Source organism: Trachypithecus francoisi, unplaced genomic scaffold (assembly GCF_009764315.1).
Source record: "Trachypithecus francoisi isolate TF-2019V2 unplaced genomic scaffold, Tfra_2.0 Lachesis_group7, whole genome shotgun sequence".
NCBI classification, from domain to species: domain Eukaryota; kingdom Metazoa; phylum Chordata; class Mammalia; order Primates; family Cercopithecidae; genus Trachypithecus; species Trachypithecus francoisi.
In genome coordinates, this window is record NW_022681472.1 from 22,732,777 (window position 1) to 22,750,484 (window position 17,708).

Here is a 17,708-nt window from a genome sequence, read left to right on the forward strand (position 1 = left end):
CACCTGTCTCGGCCACCCAAAGTGCTGGGATTACAGGTGTTAGATACCACGCTTGGCCTGAAACATTGTATTTTTTAGAAGGAAGGTTTATACATAGTGTTTTTCCATCTTGTGACAAATAGACATAAGACCTATAAACGTCTTGTTAGATTAAAATTTATCTTAAGCTTTATACAATTGTCAATCATGAATGACAAATACAGAAACGTTTTATAGATACCTGAAAGTCTGATTTTAGTTACTACCAGAAGTTGCTTTTGTAAAACATTCACCATCCCAAATTAAATACCCAAATATGGTGACTGGTTTAACTGAATAAAACTAAAATTTCAACTATTACTCACTGAATTCAGAATAATGTATTTATTTTGTACCACTTACTGTAAAACTGACGTAAAAGAAGACATACCTGTGGACTGTGAAGGTCTGTGGTCAACATGATAATTGAATAAGCCAAAACATAAGCAGTATCCGCACTAGCAAAGAGAGTTTGTCTGGAAAAATAAATTTATCACGTTATAAAGTACTGTTTTATATAGATTCATTTAAATAAGTCACCTCAAATCCCATAGCACTTGTATTTTTCTAAGTATCTCATCACATTACAATTTTTTATGGATTTGTTTTATGACTTCCAGATTGTAGACAATCTAAATTCTCTAAACAGATTAGGTCCTATTATCTATAAATCCTTGGATGCTACCTAGCACGGTGTTTTGGATATAACAGACAGTCAATGAGCATTTGAACCTTATTTACCCTTGGTTGCATTCTAGGTATCTTGCAGCAAATTTTTCCATTAATCGATCGATTTTCTGGGCTTCCCCTGGAAGACGAAATCCTTCTAGAAACATACGAAGGGCTGAAACGAAGTCTTTTCCTGAAAAGTCATGTTGGTCCACATATGCATACATGACTTCTTTGTTAAATTTATCATTATCTCCCAGGAACTCACCCACTTGAGTCTAAAGTAAAAACAGAGATAGAAATTGATTTTTTTTTTTTTTTTTGAGACGGAGTCTTGCTCTATTGCCCAGGCTGGGGTGCAGTGGCGCAATCTCGGCTCACTGCAACCGCTGCCCCCAGGTTCAAGCAATTCTCCTGCCTCAGCCTCGAGTAGCTGGGATTACAGGCGCCTGCTACTGCACCCAGCTAATTTTTTTCGTATTTTTGGTAGAGACAGGGTTTCACTATCTTGTTCAGACTGGTGTTGAACTCCTGACCTCAGGTAATCTACCCGCCTGAGCCTCCCAAAGTGCTGGGATTACAGGCATGAGCCACCGTGCCGGGCCAGAAATTGAGATTTTCATGAGATGTTTACATTCGCCACACGGTCACTTAAAAAGTAGAAAATTTCGTTAAGATCCACAGGCTTTTGACTACAGAGTTAACAATTTCAAACACAAAGCTTAAAGTTAAACACACTAAATGCCTTCATAAAAATATCAGGAAATTCTTTTGTTTAGAAAATTTAAAAAGCAGAATTTATATTTTATACACACAGACACACAGACACACAGACAGACACACAGACACACACACACACAAGTCATCACTCAGTATCAGTGGGGGATTGGTTCCAGGACCCCGCATGGATAATCCATGGATGCTCAAGTTCCTTATAAAAAATGGCATAGTATTTGCATATAACCTATGCACATCCTCCCATATACTCTACTCCCATATCTAGATTACTTATAATACGTAATATAATGTAAATAGGTTTTCTGTATTGTTTAGGAAATAACTACAAGAAAAAAGTTTGTACACATTCAGTACAGATGCAATCACCCATTATTCCCCCTGAATATTTTCAATTTGTGGTTGGTTGAATCCACAGATATAGAATCCATGGATACAGAACTCATGGCTATAGAGGGCCAATTATAGATGATTTTATAACAAAGAATATTCTTTTTGTTTTTGAGACAGACTCCCACTCTGTAGCCCACGCTGGAGTGCAGTGGCACAATCTTGGCTCACTGCAACGTCCACCTCCTGGGTTCAAATGACTCTCCTGCCTCAGCCTCCTGAGTAGCTGGGATTACAGGCGCCCACCACCACGCCCAGCTAATTTTTTGTATTTTTATTAGAGACAAGGTCTTGCCACATTGGCCAGGCTGGTCTCGAACCCCTGACCTCGGGTGATCTACCTGCCTCAGCCTCCCAAAGTGCTGGAATTACACACGTGAGCCACTGTGCCCAGCCAACCAAGGTTATTCTTTATGTTTTACTTACCTCTATACTTAGGGAAGCATTTTAAAGGAGTCACAATATGTATTATTAACTTAAAAAAGAATTTTACAGAAAAGGGGCCAGGCGTGGTGGCTCACACTTGTAATCCCAGCACTTTGGGAGGCTGAGGCAGGAGGACTGCCTGAGCCCAGGAGTTCAAAACTAGCCTGGGCAATATAGTGAGACCCTGTCTCTAATAAAAAGAAAAAAAAAATCCCAAGAATTTTACAGAAAAGGTTAGAATGAAAATGGTATTCTTACAGAGTCTAATCTTTCCTCTTGATGTAAGAATTGGGCAATATCTTCAGATGTGGTGCCAAGCATCCCTTGTTCTTGGAGGTACTGTATTCCTCTCTTTGGTTTCTTATTAAATCTAGATGATGTTAAAGTTAATAAGAACATTAAAAATAGAAAACCATTCATAGTCCCTGAAAAGATCTTAAACTATAGTAAATTAATTTTCTAATAGCACCCAGAAAAACAGCAGCTTATTTAATACAAATCAGTATATGAATATACAAAATAATTACATTGTGCCAAGTTTTCTTTATTCTTTTCTTTATAGAAGTAAGTCTCATATGGAAGGCCATCCTTATTACTATCATTTCACTGACTTTTTGTTACAGTATGAAGCGTTTTTTTAATCCATATCCACAGTGGGAAATTAGACTATGAGAGACTATTAGAGAGAAAGCCATTTGGTAGATGAACTTTGAGTACGGCTGTGAATACTAAATATCTCATACAGGCATACTTCATTTTATTGCACTTCACAGATATGTGGTTTTTACAAGTTGATGGTTTGTGGCAACCCTGCATTGAGGGTCTATCAGTACCATTTTTCCAAAACCACGTGCTCACTTTGTATCTGTGTCACATTTTGGTAATTCTCACAATAGTTCACACTTTTTTATTATTATAGCTGTTACTGTGACCTGTGATCAGTGACCTTTGATGATGCTATTGTAATTGTTTCGGGGTGACACAAACCATGCCCATATAAGATGGCAAACTTAATCAATAATCATATGTGTTCTGATTGCTCCGTTGTTCTTCATCTCTCTTCCTTTCCTTGGGCTTCCCTATTCCAAGACAAAAAAATGCTGAAATTGGGCCAATTAAGTGTTCAAGTGGAAGGAAGAGTCGCACATCTTTCACTTTAAATAAAAAACTAGAAATGACTGAGCTTAGTGAGGAAGGCATGTCAAAAGCCAAGACTTGTTGAAAGCTAGGTCTCTTGCGCCAAATGAAGTTGTGAATGCAAAGGAAAAGATCTTGAAGGAAGTTAAAAGTGCCACTCCAGTGAACACACAGGTAGGAAAGCAAACAGCCTAAATGCTGATATGGAGAAGGTTTTCATGTGTGAAAATAAGATAAAACCAGTCACAACATTACCTTAAGGCAAAGCCTAATCCTAAGAAAGGCCCCAACTCTCTTCAAGTATATAAGGCTAAGAAAGGTAATGAAGCTGCAGAAGAAAATCTGGGAGCTAGCAGAGGTTGGATCATGAGATTTAAGGAAAGAAGCGGTCTCCATAACATAAAAGCGCAAGATCTGATAGCAAGTGCTGATGGAGAAGCTGCAGCAAGTTATCCAGAAGATCTAGCTACGATCATTTGTGAAGGTGGTTACACTAAACAGATTTTCCACATAGATAAAACAGTCTTTCTTCTATTGGAAGAAGATGCCATCTATGACTTTCATAGCAAGAGAGGAGAAGTTAATGCCTGGCTTCAAAGCTTCAAAGGACAGACTGGCTCTCTTGGGGGCTAATGTAGCTGATGACATTAACAAGTCAATGCTCATTTACCATTCCAAAGATACCAGGGTCCTTAAGAATTACATGCTAAATCTACTCTGCCTGCGCTCTAGAAATGGCACAACAAAGCCTGGATGACAGCACCATCTGTTTACAACATAGATGACTGAATATTTGAAGCCCACTGTTGAGACCTACTGCTTCAAAGAAAAGATTCCTTTCAAGAGAGTACTGTTCATTGACAATGCACCTGATCACCCAAGAGCGCTGATGGAAATGTGCAATGAGATTAATGTTGCTTTCATACCTGCTAACACAATACCCATTCTGCAGCCCTTGGATGAAAGAGTGATTTTGTTTTTGTAGAAATGCAGTCTTGCTATGCTGTCCAGGTTGATCTCAAACTCCTAGACTAAACTGATCTTCCCACCTTGGCTTCCCAAAGCTGGGATTACAGAGGCATGAGCCACTGTGAACTTTCCTCAGGAGTAACTCTGAATTTCAAGTCTTTTTTTTAAAGAAATGGGGTATTGCTACATTGCGCACGCTGATCTTGAACTCCTGGCCTCAAGCCTCATGAGTAGCTGGGATTACAGGTGTAAGCTGCCATGCCTGGCTAACTTTCAAGTCTAGAAAGAAATACATTTCATAAGGCTATCGCTGCCATGTAGAGAGATACTTCTACTGAATCTGGGCAAAGTAAATTGAAAACCTTCTGGAAAGGATTCACTGTTCTAGATGCCATTAAGAACATTTGTGACTCATGGGAGGGGTAAAAACACCAACATCAATAGGAGTTGGGAAGAAGCTGACTCTAACCCTTATGGACGATTTTGAGGAGTCCAAGACATCAGTGGAGGAAGTAACTGCAGACGTGGTAAAAGTAACAAGAGACCTAGAAGTAAAGTGTGAAGATGACACTGAACTGCTGTAGCCTTATGATCAAACTTTAACATATGAGTAGCTGCTTCTTATAGACAAGTGAAAATAGTGATTTCTTGAGATGGAATCTACCACTGGTGAAGATGCTGTGAACACTAGTGGAAAGAAAATTAGAGATTTAGAATATTCCATAAATTTAGTTCATAAAATTGCAGCAGATTTTGAGAGGACAGACTCCAATTTTGAAAGACATATTACTGTAGGTAAATACTAACAAACAGCATTACATGCTACAGAGAAATCTTTTGTGAATGGAAGAGACTATCAAGGCAGCAAACTTTACTGCTGTCTTATTTTAAGAAATTACCACAGTTACTCCAACTTTCAGCAACCACTACCCTGATGAGTCAGAAACCATCAACACTGAGGTAAGACACTCTACAGCAAAAAGATTACAACTCATTGAAAGCTCAGATGGTTACTAGTATTTTTCAGCAATAAAGTATTTTTAATTTAATGTGTGTACATTGTTTTTTAGACATAAGGGGATTGCAGGTTAATAGACTATGGTACAGTATAAACATAACTTTAATGCACTGAGAAATCAAAAAAATTGTGTGACTCACTATATTGCAGTATTTACTTCACTGCTGTGGTATGGAACTGAACCCACAATATCTCTGAGGTACTCCGAATATACATTCTCCCTTAATCTTCAAGTAACCTTGGCTCATTTGTCCAAATTAATTAGACCACACAAAACCTTTCTCATTTATAGCTCCAGATTCTCTCTCACTCCCTTCTCCTTCCTCTGCTCCCATCTATCACATCCCATTCCCTAAATCTGTTTTCAGAGTCTATTTCCTCTGCTTGTCTTTTATCTGCTCCATTCACAGGGGAGTCTCCCTCAGGCTTAAAGATACAATTCAAATGCTACCTCTTTGTTTACAGATCATTTACTCCCTACTTTCCTTACTTTGGTGCTCCAACACTTGTCATTTGGGCTATTGCAAGAGTTCTTAAATGGTCTCCCTATCATCTCATGTTGTCCATGTTCTAACGCACCCTTCAGGCTGCCTGCAAAGTCCTATTTACAAAACAGAAATCTGGATGATGCTACTCCTCTGCTTAAAGTCCTTCACTAGCATGCTAGTGCCAAGAGGAACAAGACAAAAAGTCCTTTACATGGAGAATAAGGCCTTCTATAATTTAGATCCAACTCAATGCTCTCATCTTAGCTCCTGTTATTCCCCCTCCACTCTGCCCTGCCATGCTGAACAAGTGCTCAGATGTCCTCCCTCTCCTCTGCTGCTGCACATGCTATTCTCTTAGTCTGGGATGGTCTTCCTGATTCTGTCTTCCCAAAGGTTCCCTTGTCAAGTTCTCATCTAACCATAACCACTTAACATTCATAAAATGAAACACTTTTCACTAAGCTAAACATAAGCCTCCGGCCACCCCTAGAAGTACTCACTTACGGAAGAAATACAATTTTAAAAGAATTATAATAGTAAAACTGTGACAAACAGATGTATTCAAAAGGTAAGAAAATAACACAGTAGAAGTAACTAACTTAGATGGTCATAATATATTTCCTGGGAAAGGTGACCGTGGAACTATTTTGAAGAACAATTATATCTTTTATAAACAATAAGAAAAAACATCCCAGAGAGGAGGAGGCCATACTAAAACACAAAAGCACAAGACAGTATTGTATAATAAATAGTTCTGCATTGTTGGAAAGTGAGGTGAGATAGAAAAGTGGCAGGGAATGAAGCTTAGAGTCCAGCAGATCCAAATCATGAAGGTATTATCATACAATCAAAGAAGCTTTGGTTTTATTCTCTAAGAGAGCGAAAAAACAGACTTTCATTCAAGAAAGGTTACTCTAGTTAAGTGTGAGAAAAGACTGAAGAATGAACAAAACCAAAGAAAAAGGTAAGCCAATTGAAAGATTACACTAGTTGAGGAAATAAATAATGATGATTTGATTTGCAAGACTAGTGGTGGGAGATCGAGAAAAGAGAACAGATTGCAGGGATATTAGGAAGTAGAATCACCAGGACTTAGTGACAAATTAGATTCGAGAATCTAATCCTATGAGGGGAAAACCTAAGCTAATTCCCAGGATTTTAGCTTACAAATTTAGTAGCACGCTGGGGTTACTACTATAAATAAGAAATACAAAAATAACAGGCTTTTCTATTTGTCTTTTGTTTTCATAGGAGAACTAAGGGGTTGATGTTGGAAAAGGGCTGAGGAACAGAACCCTGGCTATGCTAAGGTGCGTGCAGGAAGAAAAAAACAGCCCACAAGACTGAGATGGCATAGTCAAAAAGGTAGGGGACAAACAGGATAGACTGGTGTCATGAAACAGTTGTAGACAAGCATACTAGGAATATAGCTCCATGAAAGCATTCTCATCAATAGCTGTATTAAGCAGAAAGCAAGTCCAGCTGCTGAGAGAAGGACTGGGAGACTTCCACTTTGAAGCCCTCTGACTACTCCTTCTCATTTCTCAAGTACTTCAAAATAAGTACCTTGGCAGTACTTACTCTGTATGACACTTTTATAAACCTTACACAGTACTATTTTTAAAAACTGCTCATGTTTAAACTGTAATCTTGAATCCAAGCACCAGTGCCTTCATGGTGCTTGGCAACAGTCCCAAGTACCAAATATGTGTTTGCTGGGTGACCAGCAGAATTTTAATATGCATATTTGTTTACACATACTAAATCAAGAGCCCCTCAGAAGGAAGGGCTGTTCCATGTATCTAGCTTCCCCAGGACCTTGCATAATATCTGGAACAGATGAGACTTTAATAAATACTGACCGAACAATTAGAATTAATGCAGTAGTGACAGCTATTTCCTGAGGCAATTTTGTAAGATTTTGTAATTTTAAAATAGAATATATGTACATTTTTGTTGAACTGTTTTTCATATTAACACTGGAGAAAAAAGACATCTGAACATTCAAAAAAAAAGGCACTGCTTAAGTATCAGGAAGAAATGCTTTACAGAAGTAGCAAACCAAGTAAGAACACACGGGAATTTTTAAGTTTATAATAGTTAGATCATGGAGACAGCAAGCAATTTCATTTTTCCTTATGGCATCTCTTTGAAAAAAGAGATGGCCACCAAGAGAAAGGAAGGCAGCATGGTGATATTCACAAAAGAAATAGTCCAGGAGCAGGCAGGTATCACAAAGCTTAGTGGGAAAACTGATTTCACAATATTAGGATCTGGTACACTAGCCGGGTTGGAAAGAGAGGTGATCACCTTATCAACATATAAAAATGAAATCAATAACAAGAGTAGTACAATTGTAACCCAGCGGGAAAAATGTAAAACCTATAAAGGAGTACTGATAGCTATTAGAAGTTTCATATTTTAAATGTTTTGAGTTGTCACATGATTAGGAAATAAAATGGAGGATTTCATAATGAGCTAAACAATGCAAAATTGCACAGATGTTACTCATCAACAGCACTTATAATATGGTGACAAATTAATTTATATGACAAGAGTGGTTGGGCATTACAGGAATCTAGTTGGGCTAGACTGCAATGAACAAGGGGGGCTGAATAGAAGCCTCGTGAATTAGATCCAAGAGAACTATCCTCCATTTTACTCATTATAAGGTGATAAACCCACGGCAGGGGTGGCACCATACTGGCAGAGAGATACTCAGTAACATTTCTCCTTAAGCTGTGACACTTACAAATCTATCCCTTGTTCTATTATTTCTTTTTGTTGCTTTAGGACCTCAAATTGTTCTGGATTATCGGTGCCAGACATCTGTGTACTGTAGCTGCCTATTCCTGACGATGATGTTGACTCCAGGGAATTTAAACTTCCATATCTGTTTATTGTCTCAGGGTGTTTGATTTCACTCATCTCTTGCTCTGAGGGTTTTTCCTGACCTGAAAGAAGAAAATTGATAGAGTACATTATTCTATCAAAGAAAAAAAAAAGTGTAAGGGCAAACAAATTCTTGAATAAGGCAAGGCATTTCAATGTTGCTTAGATATCTATTTAATACAAAATAACTATTAGGTAACATAATAAACAACATACTTTGATATTAAAACACACTGTAATTTGTACGTGTATAGTCTGCACCATTAGGAGGAGTTCTTTTTGCAGTTGCAGTGCTGAGTATCCACTGGATTTCTGCTCTCAGCTCATTCCTCATGAGGAATTGTTTTCGATAACACCAGTGTAGCCCTGCAGCTATGAGTTTTTCTCTGAGTGAGGGCAAACATCAAACACAGATGAACAATTCAACCTTCTTAAAACATACTGCCTTTTATATGTTTCCTCTATAATTATAATACAAGAAAGTTGCATAAATATGCTTCATTTTACGTAATCAAAATATTTCTAAGAAGATTCAGAAAAAAATAGCTTGGATAATTAAAGTTAAAACTTTCACAATTTTAAAGCTACTTATTTAACTCACAGACAACGCTTCCTCATCAGTTAAATGAATAAATATGTCATGAAATTGGTTTAACAGCATCTGCAACTATCCTCCAAAGTATTATTCACTTAAAATGACAAAGAATTACAACTCAAAATATCACCTTACCAAGAGTTGTCTGAGAGTTGGGATTCACATACTGATCCTTACTCCATTCAACCATACACTTCAAAATCGACACTAAGCATTCTAAACCTTTTTTCCTCAGGCTCAATTCCTACAAAGTAATTCAAAAATACAATTTTTTTTTTTTTAAAAGATCTTTTAAGGAAAATACATGACTCTTTCCCGGTAAAGTTTAAATTTGAAAATGTTTTTAAAGTTCTTACCTGAACATTACTCATACCAAGTTCTTGACTGCCCCTTCCTTGAGCAATTTTTGATAGATCATTTACTAGTCTTTCAAATATATTGGCTGCATTTAAGTCACAGTCATAGTTTACATAAATATCCACTACACTCTGAGCATCTGTAACAATATAACATTAATTTCAACAAAGTACATCTAGGATGTGAGTACATTTGGCCTTTTAAATATCTAATAATAAGAAAGGGATAGTAAAAAGAAGGATAATTTAAAATACCTGCACAAATCCTCGTCAGCGTTTGAATAACCATCCATTTGTGATCAAATGAGCTGGTAGAAGTTTCCAAAATGTATAAGAAAATTTCTTTAAAGAACACCTGTGATGAGGAGAAAACTTCTGTTTAAAATATTGTTTATAATTCATATGTGTGATCACTTTTTAAACATCCCAAAGCTGTAGAGCAGATATTAGCACCCAGGCTCCTATGGAGTTCAACTCCTTTTGAGTTCCACCTCTGAAACCTCAGGACTAAAATATCTTGGGTAAGCGACTTAAACTTGCCCTTCTAGTTATCAGTACTGCAATTCACACTGTTGTATTTTGTTCTCAAAACAGCTGCTACAAAAGAAATATGCAAAGATTTAGAGTTCCTCCAGGTGATAATTTCTTGAACACTTTTACAGAATATAACTTATGCTTTTTTAATCCCCCTCAAAAAGCGTAATTTATACTTCTGTTTATCAGTTATATTTTTCAGAGACATTCTGGTACTGAGAGGCCTAACTGTTCATAGATTTAAATGTAACTGGTACTCTAATCCACACAATAAAAACAATCTAAGTCTCATACGGTTTTATTTTTCTAATTACTCACGAAAGTGAAAATCTCTACTGTTTGAAAACTACATATGAACTATTCCTCACTACTCTTTACAACAAATAATCAAGCAATGAGTTAACCTAATGAGATAAATTTCAATTTAACAGATAAGAATTTTCAGATTTAAATGTATTCTATAAAAGTGACTTTAAGAAGGAATGACAAAAAAAACACGTCAATATTTATGAAACATACGCATTATGAATCCAGAAAATCACATTTATAGTATCTCCCCCTAACTGGATTAGGTACCCCTGTAATGTGATTTTCTCTCACAAAACTCAGCATACTTCTATTTACTTATTTAATATCAGTATCTCCTATAGACTGTAAGTTTGAAGACAGTAATGACCAGGTCTTTCTTGATAAGAATCACGTCCACATTGCAGGGCACATAGTAGGTGTTCAATAAATATTTACGGCAACATGGCCACAATTCCTAAAAACATCAGGGTACCCCAGAATGCTGTAGCAAACTCATGAGGGTGCCATGAAAAAATTCTGAGGCAAAATTCAGAGGGAGATACATCTGTTGGATACCTCGAAAGACTGCTCATGGTTTCAATTAGATCACACTACATTCCCTTCAATGACATCATTATCTCTGCAAAGCTGGGTTTTGGTCATTGCTATGACAAAAAACCAAGTACTGAACCAAAATCAATGAAGTACAGGAATGAGGGGGACAGTGTTCAATTCCAAGATCTAAGAAGCTATGTGTAGTCTGTAATAGGCACACACATCCCAGTGGTAAGTAAGTGTGGTTAAGAATAAAATAAAAACATTATTTTTCTTATACTTTATGCAGACTATTGTCTTTGAAATAGATAGTAGGCTGTGAAGACAAATATCCATTAAGTTGTTTGGCCCTGCCTGCTTAATAAATAGAACATAGAACTGCAGGTATTCCTCTGGCCTAAGTGCAACTTTCATGAAAAGTCAGACTCTAACAGTGCCATGGATCAAAAACTTTTGGGATTCTCTGATTAACAAAATAAATAACATAGACTGGAAGAGAGAGGAAAGAAAAGATTTTAGCTATTATCTACGGTTTATCAAATTGCACTAATAAGCAAAAGCCTGTTGCCGTAATATAAGATACTATGCCTATCATAATAGGGGCCCTAAAAAATCAACCTTTTAATGATTTATTGAGCACCTATAATGTATGTATGTGGAACAACAGCTCTGTCTTAAGTATGCTGTCTTCACATATGTTTTCCTGAAAAGTTGTACATAAACTATATTTTCTGGAATAGATACATAATTTAAGGCCTATGAAAAAAATCACATCACAGAAACTCTGAAGTGAATATTCTCATAAAATGAATCTTCACGTAACAACAATCTTAATTTTGTTTTGCAAATTTAGGTTTTCATAGCTGGGCTTTCTCCATGTTCAGGTGTTTTTGTTTTGTTTTGTTTTTTGAGATGGAGTTTCAGTCTTGTTGACCAGGCTGCAGTGCAATGGCGCAATCTTGGCTCACTACAACCTCCGCCTCCCAGGTTCAAGCGATTGTCCTGTCTCAGCCTCCCAAGCAGCTGGGATTACAGGCATGCACCACCACACCCGGCTAATTTTGTATTTTTAGTAGAGATGGGGTTTCTCCACGTTGGTCAGGCTAGTCTCAAACTCCCAACCTCAGGTGATCCACCCACCTCGGCCTCCCAAAGTGCTGGGATTACAGGCGTGAGCCAGGCACTTCAACTCATTTTTAATTTGAGTGTGTGTAACATTTTTGAAAGTATATCTATATTTATCTCATTTTATCCTCATTATCTCCCCCTGAGGGACAATAACGAGTGAAATAAACCTAAATTTTAAAAATCAGAATATTACAATAATTTTGTAATGAGAATCTACCATCTACAAATTGACAAGAAATTTCTTAAAGTTTTTCCTTTCAAATTCATTTTTGCAAAGTCGAATTTGCTGTGCAAAAATAGTAATCTCAACTTAAATAATTTTTGATATCTAGATCTGTAAACAGTACCTACAGAAGCAGAATCTCAGTGTCCAAAAAAATCTGTAATTGGCTACATAAAGTATTACAAAATTTTCTAATGCCAACTTAAATGTCTCATCATCAAATGGAAGACTTCTGGTTTTTTTACAAAAGCAAAAGTTTCAAACACTGTCTTTTATTTGTAGTTCCTACAGATAATGGGGGAAAAAACGATCTAAAAATGGCAACTCTTCCTAGTTAAACGCCTTGTATCATTTTAACAGACATATGGCAAACTCTTAAAACTTGACATCATATATCCTATAGGCACCACAAATGGTTTTCTGTCCAAAAATATGGCCCAAATTAAAAAGCTTTTCACTTAAAATGCCAAGGCCTAATTCTGTTTCATTCTTGTAACAATGTTCTAAATCAATCTTGATAGCTATTACAGAACATTAACATTAAAGGATAATATGACTATTATAGCCATTGTGAAATTCTGGAAAAATAATTTATCCTTCCTACCAAGCTAGTGAATTATGAGTCTTGAGTTAGGATTAAATATAAAATTAACAATTAAAATATAACCTGTATATCAAACACAATATGAAGGTAAAAACTGACAACATAAAAATGAGTATTTTTAAAACATACAACATCACAACTAAAACAACATTTCAACAAATAACAAATTGAAAAAAGCATTCATTAAATTGGTAAAACATAAGAACTATTTTAAGTTTTATTTGAAGATGAAAACAAAAAAATCAGAAACTGGTACACCTTCCAAAAAAAAAAAAAAAACCACCTAAGGCCGGGCGCAGTGGCTCACGCCTATAATCCAAGCACTTTGGGAGGCAGATGCAGGCAGATCACCTGAGGTCAGGAGTTTGAGACCAACATGACCAACATGGAGAAACCCCGTCTCTACTAAAAATACAAAATTATCCAGGAGTAGTGGCACACGCCTGTAATCCCAGCTACTCGGGAGGCTGAGGCAGGAGAATCACTTGAACCCGGTAGGCAGAGGTTGTGGTGAGTGGGAATCGCGCCATTACACTCCAGCCTGGGCAACAAGAGGGAAACTCCATCTCCAAAAAAAAAAAAAAAAAAGAAAGAAAGAAACTGGTACACTTGCACAACACATGCAGACACGATTGGAAAAAAAACCCTAAAAACCCTAATTTAGTTCCACTAAATCTCTGACAATATTTTAGAACCACATGATTGTTATTCTATTTCCAAAGATCCTGGGAGAAAACTTTAGGAATATATACATTAAAAAAAAAAAGTACAAAGCAAATATTAATTTTTTTCAAATATTCTAAAACAGAACCCCAAAATATAATGCCCCTCAATCACATCTTTTAAAATGCCTAATACTTATAAATGGTTAAAATAATGGGGATGCAGTATATATTTGGAACTTTCTTTTAAGATAAACAAATGTATTATAATATACCACACAGACAATGGCAAAGCTATTGTGAGGACCAAATTAATTCAAGAGAGCAAGAACCATTTATTCAACTAGTACAAGTTCCTTGAGGACAGCGGCTGCATCTTATTTCATTTTGCATTCTTAGTGCTTATCCAATGCCTAGTACTTCCTTGGCACATGTTAGTTGAACAGGTGAATGAAAAAAAAGAAGTGCATGGCAATATACAAAAATTATTTCACATTCTGGAGAACTTTGCAGTGTATTCAAATCTGATTTAACATGAAACAAATGAAATATCCAATAGTAATATTATATTTCAATGCCTAAATGCAAAACGTACCTCAATTTGCATCTTCAGATGTGTTTTGAAATTTGACAACAAAGTAAGAAATATAGAAAGAGAAAGCTCGAAAACCTCTGGAACAGAAGAGACTCCATTTTTTGAGAGTGCAACACAAAGATACTGCTTAATAGCATTAATAAACATCTCATTTGTCCTGAAAACAGGTCCTGCATTCTGCAGAATGGATAGAAGTAACTGCAATGAAAGAATCTTGGATCGTAGTTCATGAGACCTAAAATGTAAAAAAGAAGGCACAGTATATGAACAAGGTTGGTATTATGGTAATAACAGGTTGTTCCAAAAATATTTCCAGATACACATAATTTCATAAACTTTGTAAATGGAGAGGAAGAGAAAATTCTATAACATAAAAAAAGTATAGTACATGAACAACTTAGCCACTAACAACAGGTGCTTTCACTGATGTTCCCTTGAACCATATATTTATAATTTCACAAACTTTTAAAATTTATTTATTTATTTTGAGACAGAGTGTTGCTCTGTCACCAAGGTTGGACTGCAGTGATCTCAGCTCATTGCAACCTCCATCCAACTCCCGGGTTCAAGTGATTCTTCTGCCTCAGCCTCCCAGGTAGCTGGGACTACAGGTGCCCACCACCACGCCCAGCTAATTTTTTGTATTTTTAGTAGAGATGGGGTTTCACAGTGTTAGTCAAGATGGTCTTGATCTCCTGACCTCGTGATCCACCCACCTCGGCCCCGCAAAGTGCTGGGATTACAGGCGTGAGCCACTGCGCCCAGCCCACAAATTTTAAAAAGAAAAAAAAATTCACAAATATTTAACATCAACCCATTGTTTTACTGGAAAAGAAAAAAACCATGTGAAGATATATGCTGTGTTCCTTTCTTTCACAACCATTCTTCTCCTTACAAATCATCAGCAACTTCTCAGATTAAATGCCATATTTAGTATTAATACACAACAGTTCTAATGGACTTTTTTCTGCTTACGCTACTCAGAAATCCTAAACAATAATAAAAAAGTTTTGGTTGCATTAACAAGTGACAGCACTAATTCAAGCTTACTTTTTCAGTAACCATTTAAAGATTTTTTTTTTCTTTTGAAATAAATATAGAGGTATTCAGAACAATTAAAAACTTTAAGGCCAGGCATGGTGGCTCATGCCTATAATCCTAGCACTTTGGGAGGCTGAGGCAGGTGGATCACTTGAGGTCAGGAATTTGAGACCAGCCTGGCCAACATGGTGAAACACCGTCTCTACTAAAAATACAAAATTAGCCAAGTGTGGTGGTGGGCACCTGTAATCCCAGCTACTCGGGAAGCTGAGGCCGGAGAATCACTTGAACCTGGGAGGTGGAGGTTGCTGTGAGCTGAGATTGCACCACTGTACTCCAGCCTGGGTGACAGAGTGAGACTCCGTGTCCAAAAAATAATAATAATAAAACAAAATAAAAATACAAACTTAAAATAGCTTAGCAACTTATTCTAAATAATTTTGTAATGAAAAGCTGAAAAAGTAGTTTTTGGCTTAAAATTTTTAATTTTTTTCCCCAATCAATATACTGTGGCATGCTTCTGATCACTACCTAGTGTTTTAATTATTTGATTTTGCAAACACAATTTTCCTTCCATTGAAACTGATCTCTTAAGCCCAACAGACCAAGGACATTGATCTCAGGCAACATTTCAAATGCAGAACACACCAAAACGCTCTAGCAGATGGTTCTTTAAAAAAAAAAAAAAAAGTAGCCCAAATGCTACTTTCAGTCACATTTACACTATATAGTAAACTTAACTGCCCTTGATTTCCACCTGAAAAATTTTATGGTTATAAGTGTCAAGTAATTCAAGAAGCTACATAAATCTAACAAGGAATTGTTAATTTCACGTAAATGGGTATCACAAAAAAATACTACTTTCTTTGAAATAAAACTGGAGCCAATAATATTATGGCTGATTATTACACAGTCATGTTTCTAAGATGGCCATTGCCCTGAGTCTTCCTTTGAATCCAAAATATGTGCAGCAAATACATAATTACCAAAAAAATGCTTAGATAAATCAAGTTACAGACAGCGAGAACTAAGACTTCACATAGCTACAGGGAACTACAAATTAAACCATCATCTCCCCTCCTGTTCTAGTCTTCCAAGGCTTAAATACTACTTCCTATTCTAGCTCACATTTATCACCTATTATGCTCAATTCCTATTGTAATTAAATCCTGCAGCTTACCATTCTATAACAATGTTTGTTCTAAGTATGTTTTATATTTGTATTCCCAACATTTAACAAAATATCTTGTATACTGTACATGCTAAAAAAAACAACGGATTTATTCTTGTATTCATCCATTTATTAAATACCTACTGTGTACAAGGCAATAATGAATGAAGAAATGATTAGACAACTGTCTTATGACACAGTAAGTTACACTTTTGATAGGCAAAAGAGGCTGGAAATTTCAGGTCTGCAGTTTTTCATGGGGTAGTTTCAAATTATGATTCAGGCTTAAATGAGAACATTTCCTGGATCATCATTTTAGCAAGACCAGAAAATATAAAGGGGAGCAAAGACAAAAAAAAATAATAATAAAATTATGTAACTACAAAAGCTTGACTTTTGGCAAAAAAAAAAAAAAAAAATCATTAAAGACAGAAAACTACATATTCTTTTGGAAAAAGAATAGCTTCTAAGGGTGTATTCAGTATTCAATTCCATTGTTTAACGACCCTGATAGTCAACAAGGTCTTCAAACAAAATTTTCTAATATTTGGTTTAAACCCACTAAGTATAAGGCTTGTTAATTTACATTATTCCTCATAAGAATCCTTTGTAACATTAAAGATTGCATCTTTTCAAAACCAGATCACTCTTTTTTCAGGGATAAACTCTTCCCTACCCCAAGTACTCCTCAAAATTCATATTATTTTCCTTTGTGTCCTTTTCATTGTCAACATTTTAAAGAATTTCTTCTTTTCTGTTTCTAGCATTCTTTCAAATCACAATTTTTACATTTGATTTGGAAAAAAGCATCTGAGGCTTTAATGGTCAATAACATTTTTAAAGCACGGCAAAAATGGCCTTCAGCAATAATATCAAATTTTATCTCTTTCTTAAAGTAGGTCTTCACTGATTCAGAATGTGATGTTAAAACTGCTGATTTTTGAATGAGACTTTTTAAAATTCAAAACTGTCGATTTTTTAATGAGATTTTTGAATGTTCATTTCTGACTTAGGGTTTGGGTCTTAAAAGATTTTATGATTTTAGGCTTCTGGGTCTAAAGGATGTTTCTCCCTGAACTGGTACAATCTGACAAAATTAAACAAATATAACAAATGGAGTTTCCAGATATGTATGAAGTTTTCACAGCAACTGTCTCTGGTCTGCTCAGTTGGCACTTAGAAACTGAAACACTCTATAGAATTTTTTTTAATTG

General features: G+C 36.1%; 1 protein-coding gene across 4 annotated transcripts in view; it reads right to left on the bottom strand.

Moving 5' to 3' along the window:
• The window catches only part of ARFGEF1 (ADP ribosylation factor guanine nucleotide exchange factor 1), a 147,501-nt gene that overhangs the window by 60,687 nt on the left and 69,106 nt on the right, over positions 1-17,708 (bottom strand). For all 4 annotated transcript variants that reach the window (XM_033202255.1, XM_033202254.1, XM_033202252.1 and 1 more), the window contains 8 exons: positions 14,283-14,517; positions 9,949-10,048; positions 9,694-9,833; positions 9,473-9,581; positions 8,603-8,804; positions 2,497-2,608; positions 760-965; positions 410-494 (listed from right to left, as the gene is read on the bottom strand). In XM_033202255.1, coding sequence (XP_033058146.1) covers positions 410-494; positions 760-965; positions 2,497-2,608; positions 8,603-8,804; positions 9,473-9,581; positions 9,694-9,833; positions 9,949-10,048; positions 14,283-14,517 — 1,189 coding nt within the window. The remainder of the gene's footprint in view (positions 1-409; positions 495-759; positions 966-2,496; positions 2,609-8,602; positions 8,805-9,472; positions 9,582-9,693; positions 9,834-9,948; positions 10,049-14,282; positions 14,518-17,708) is intronic.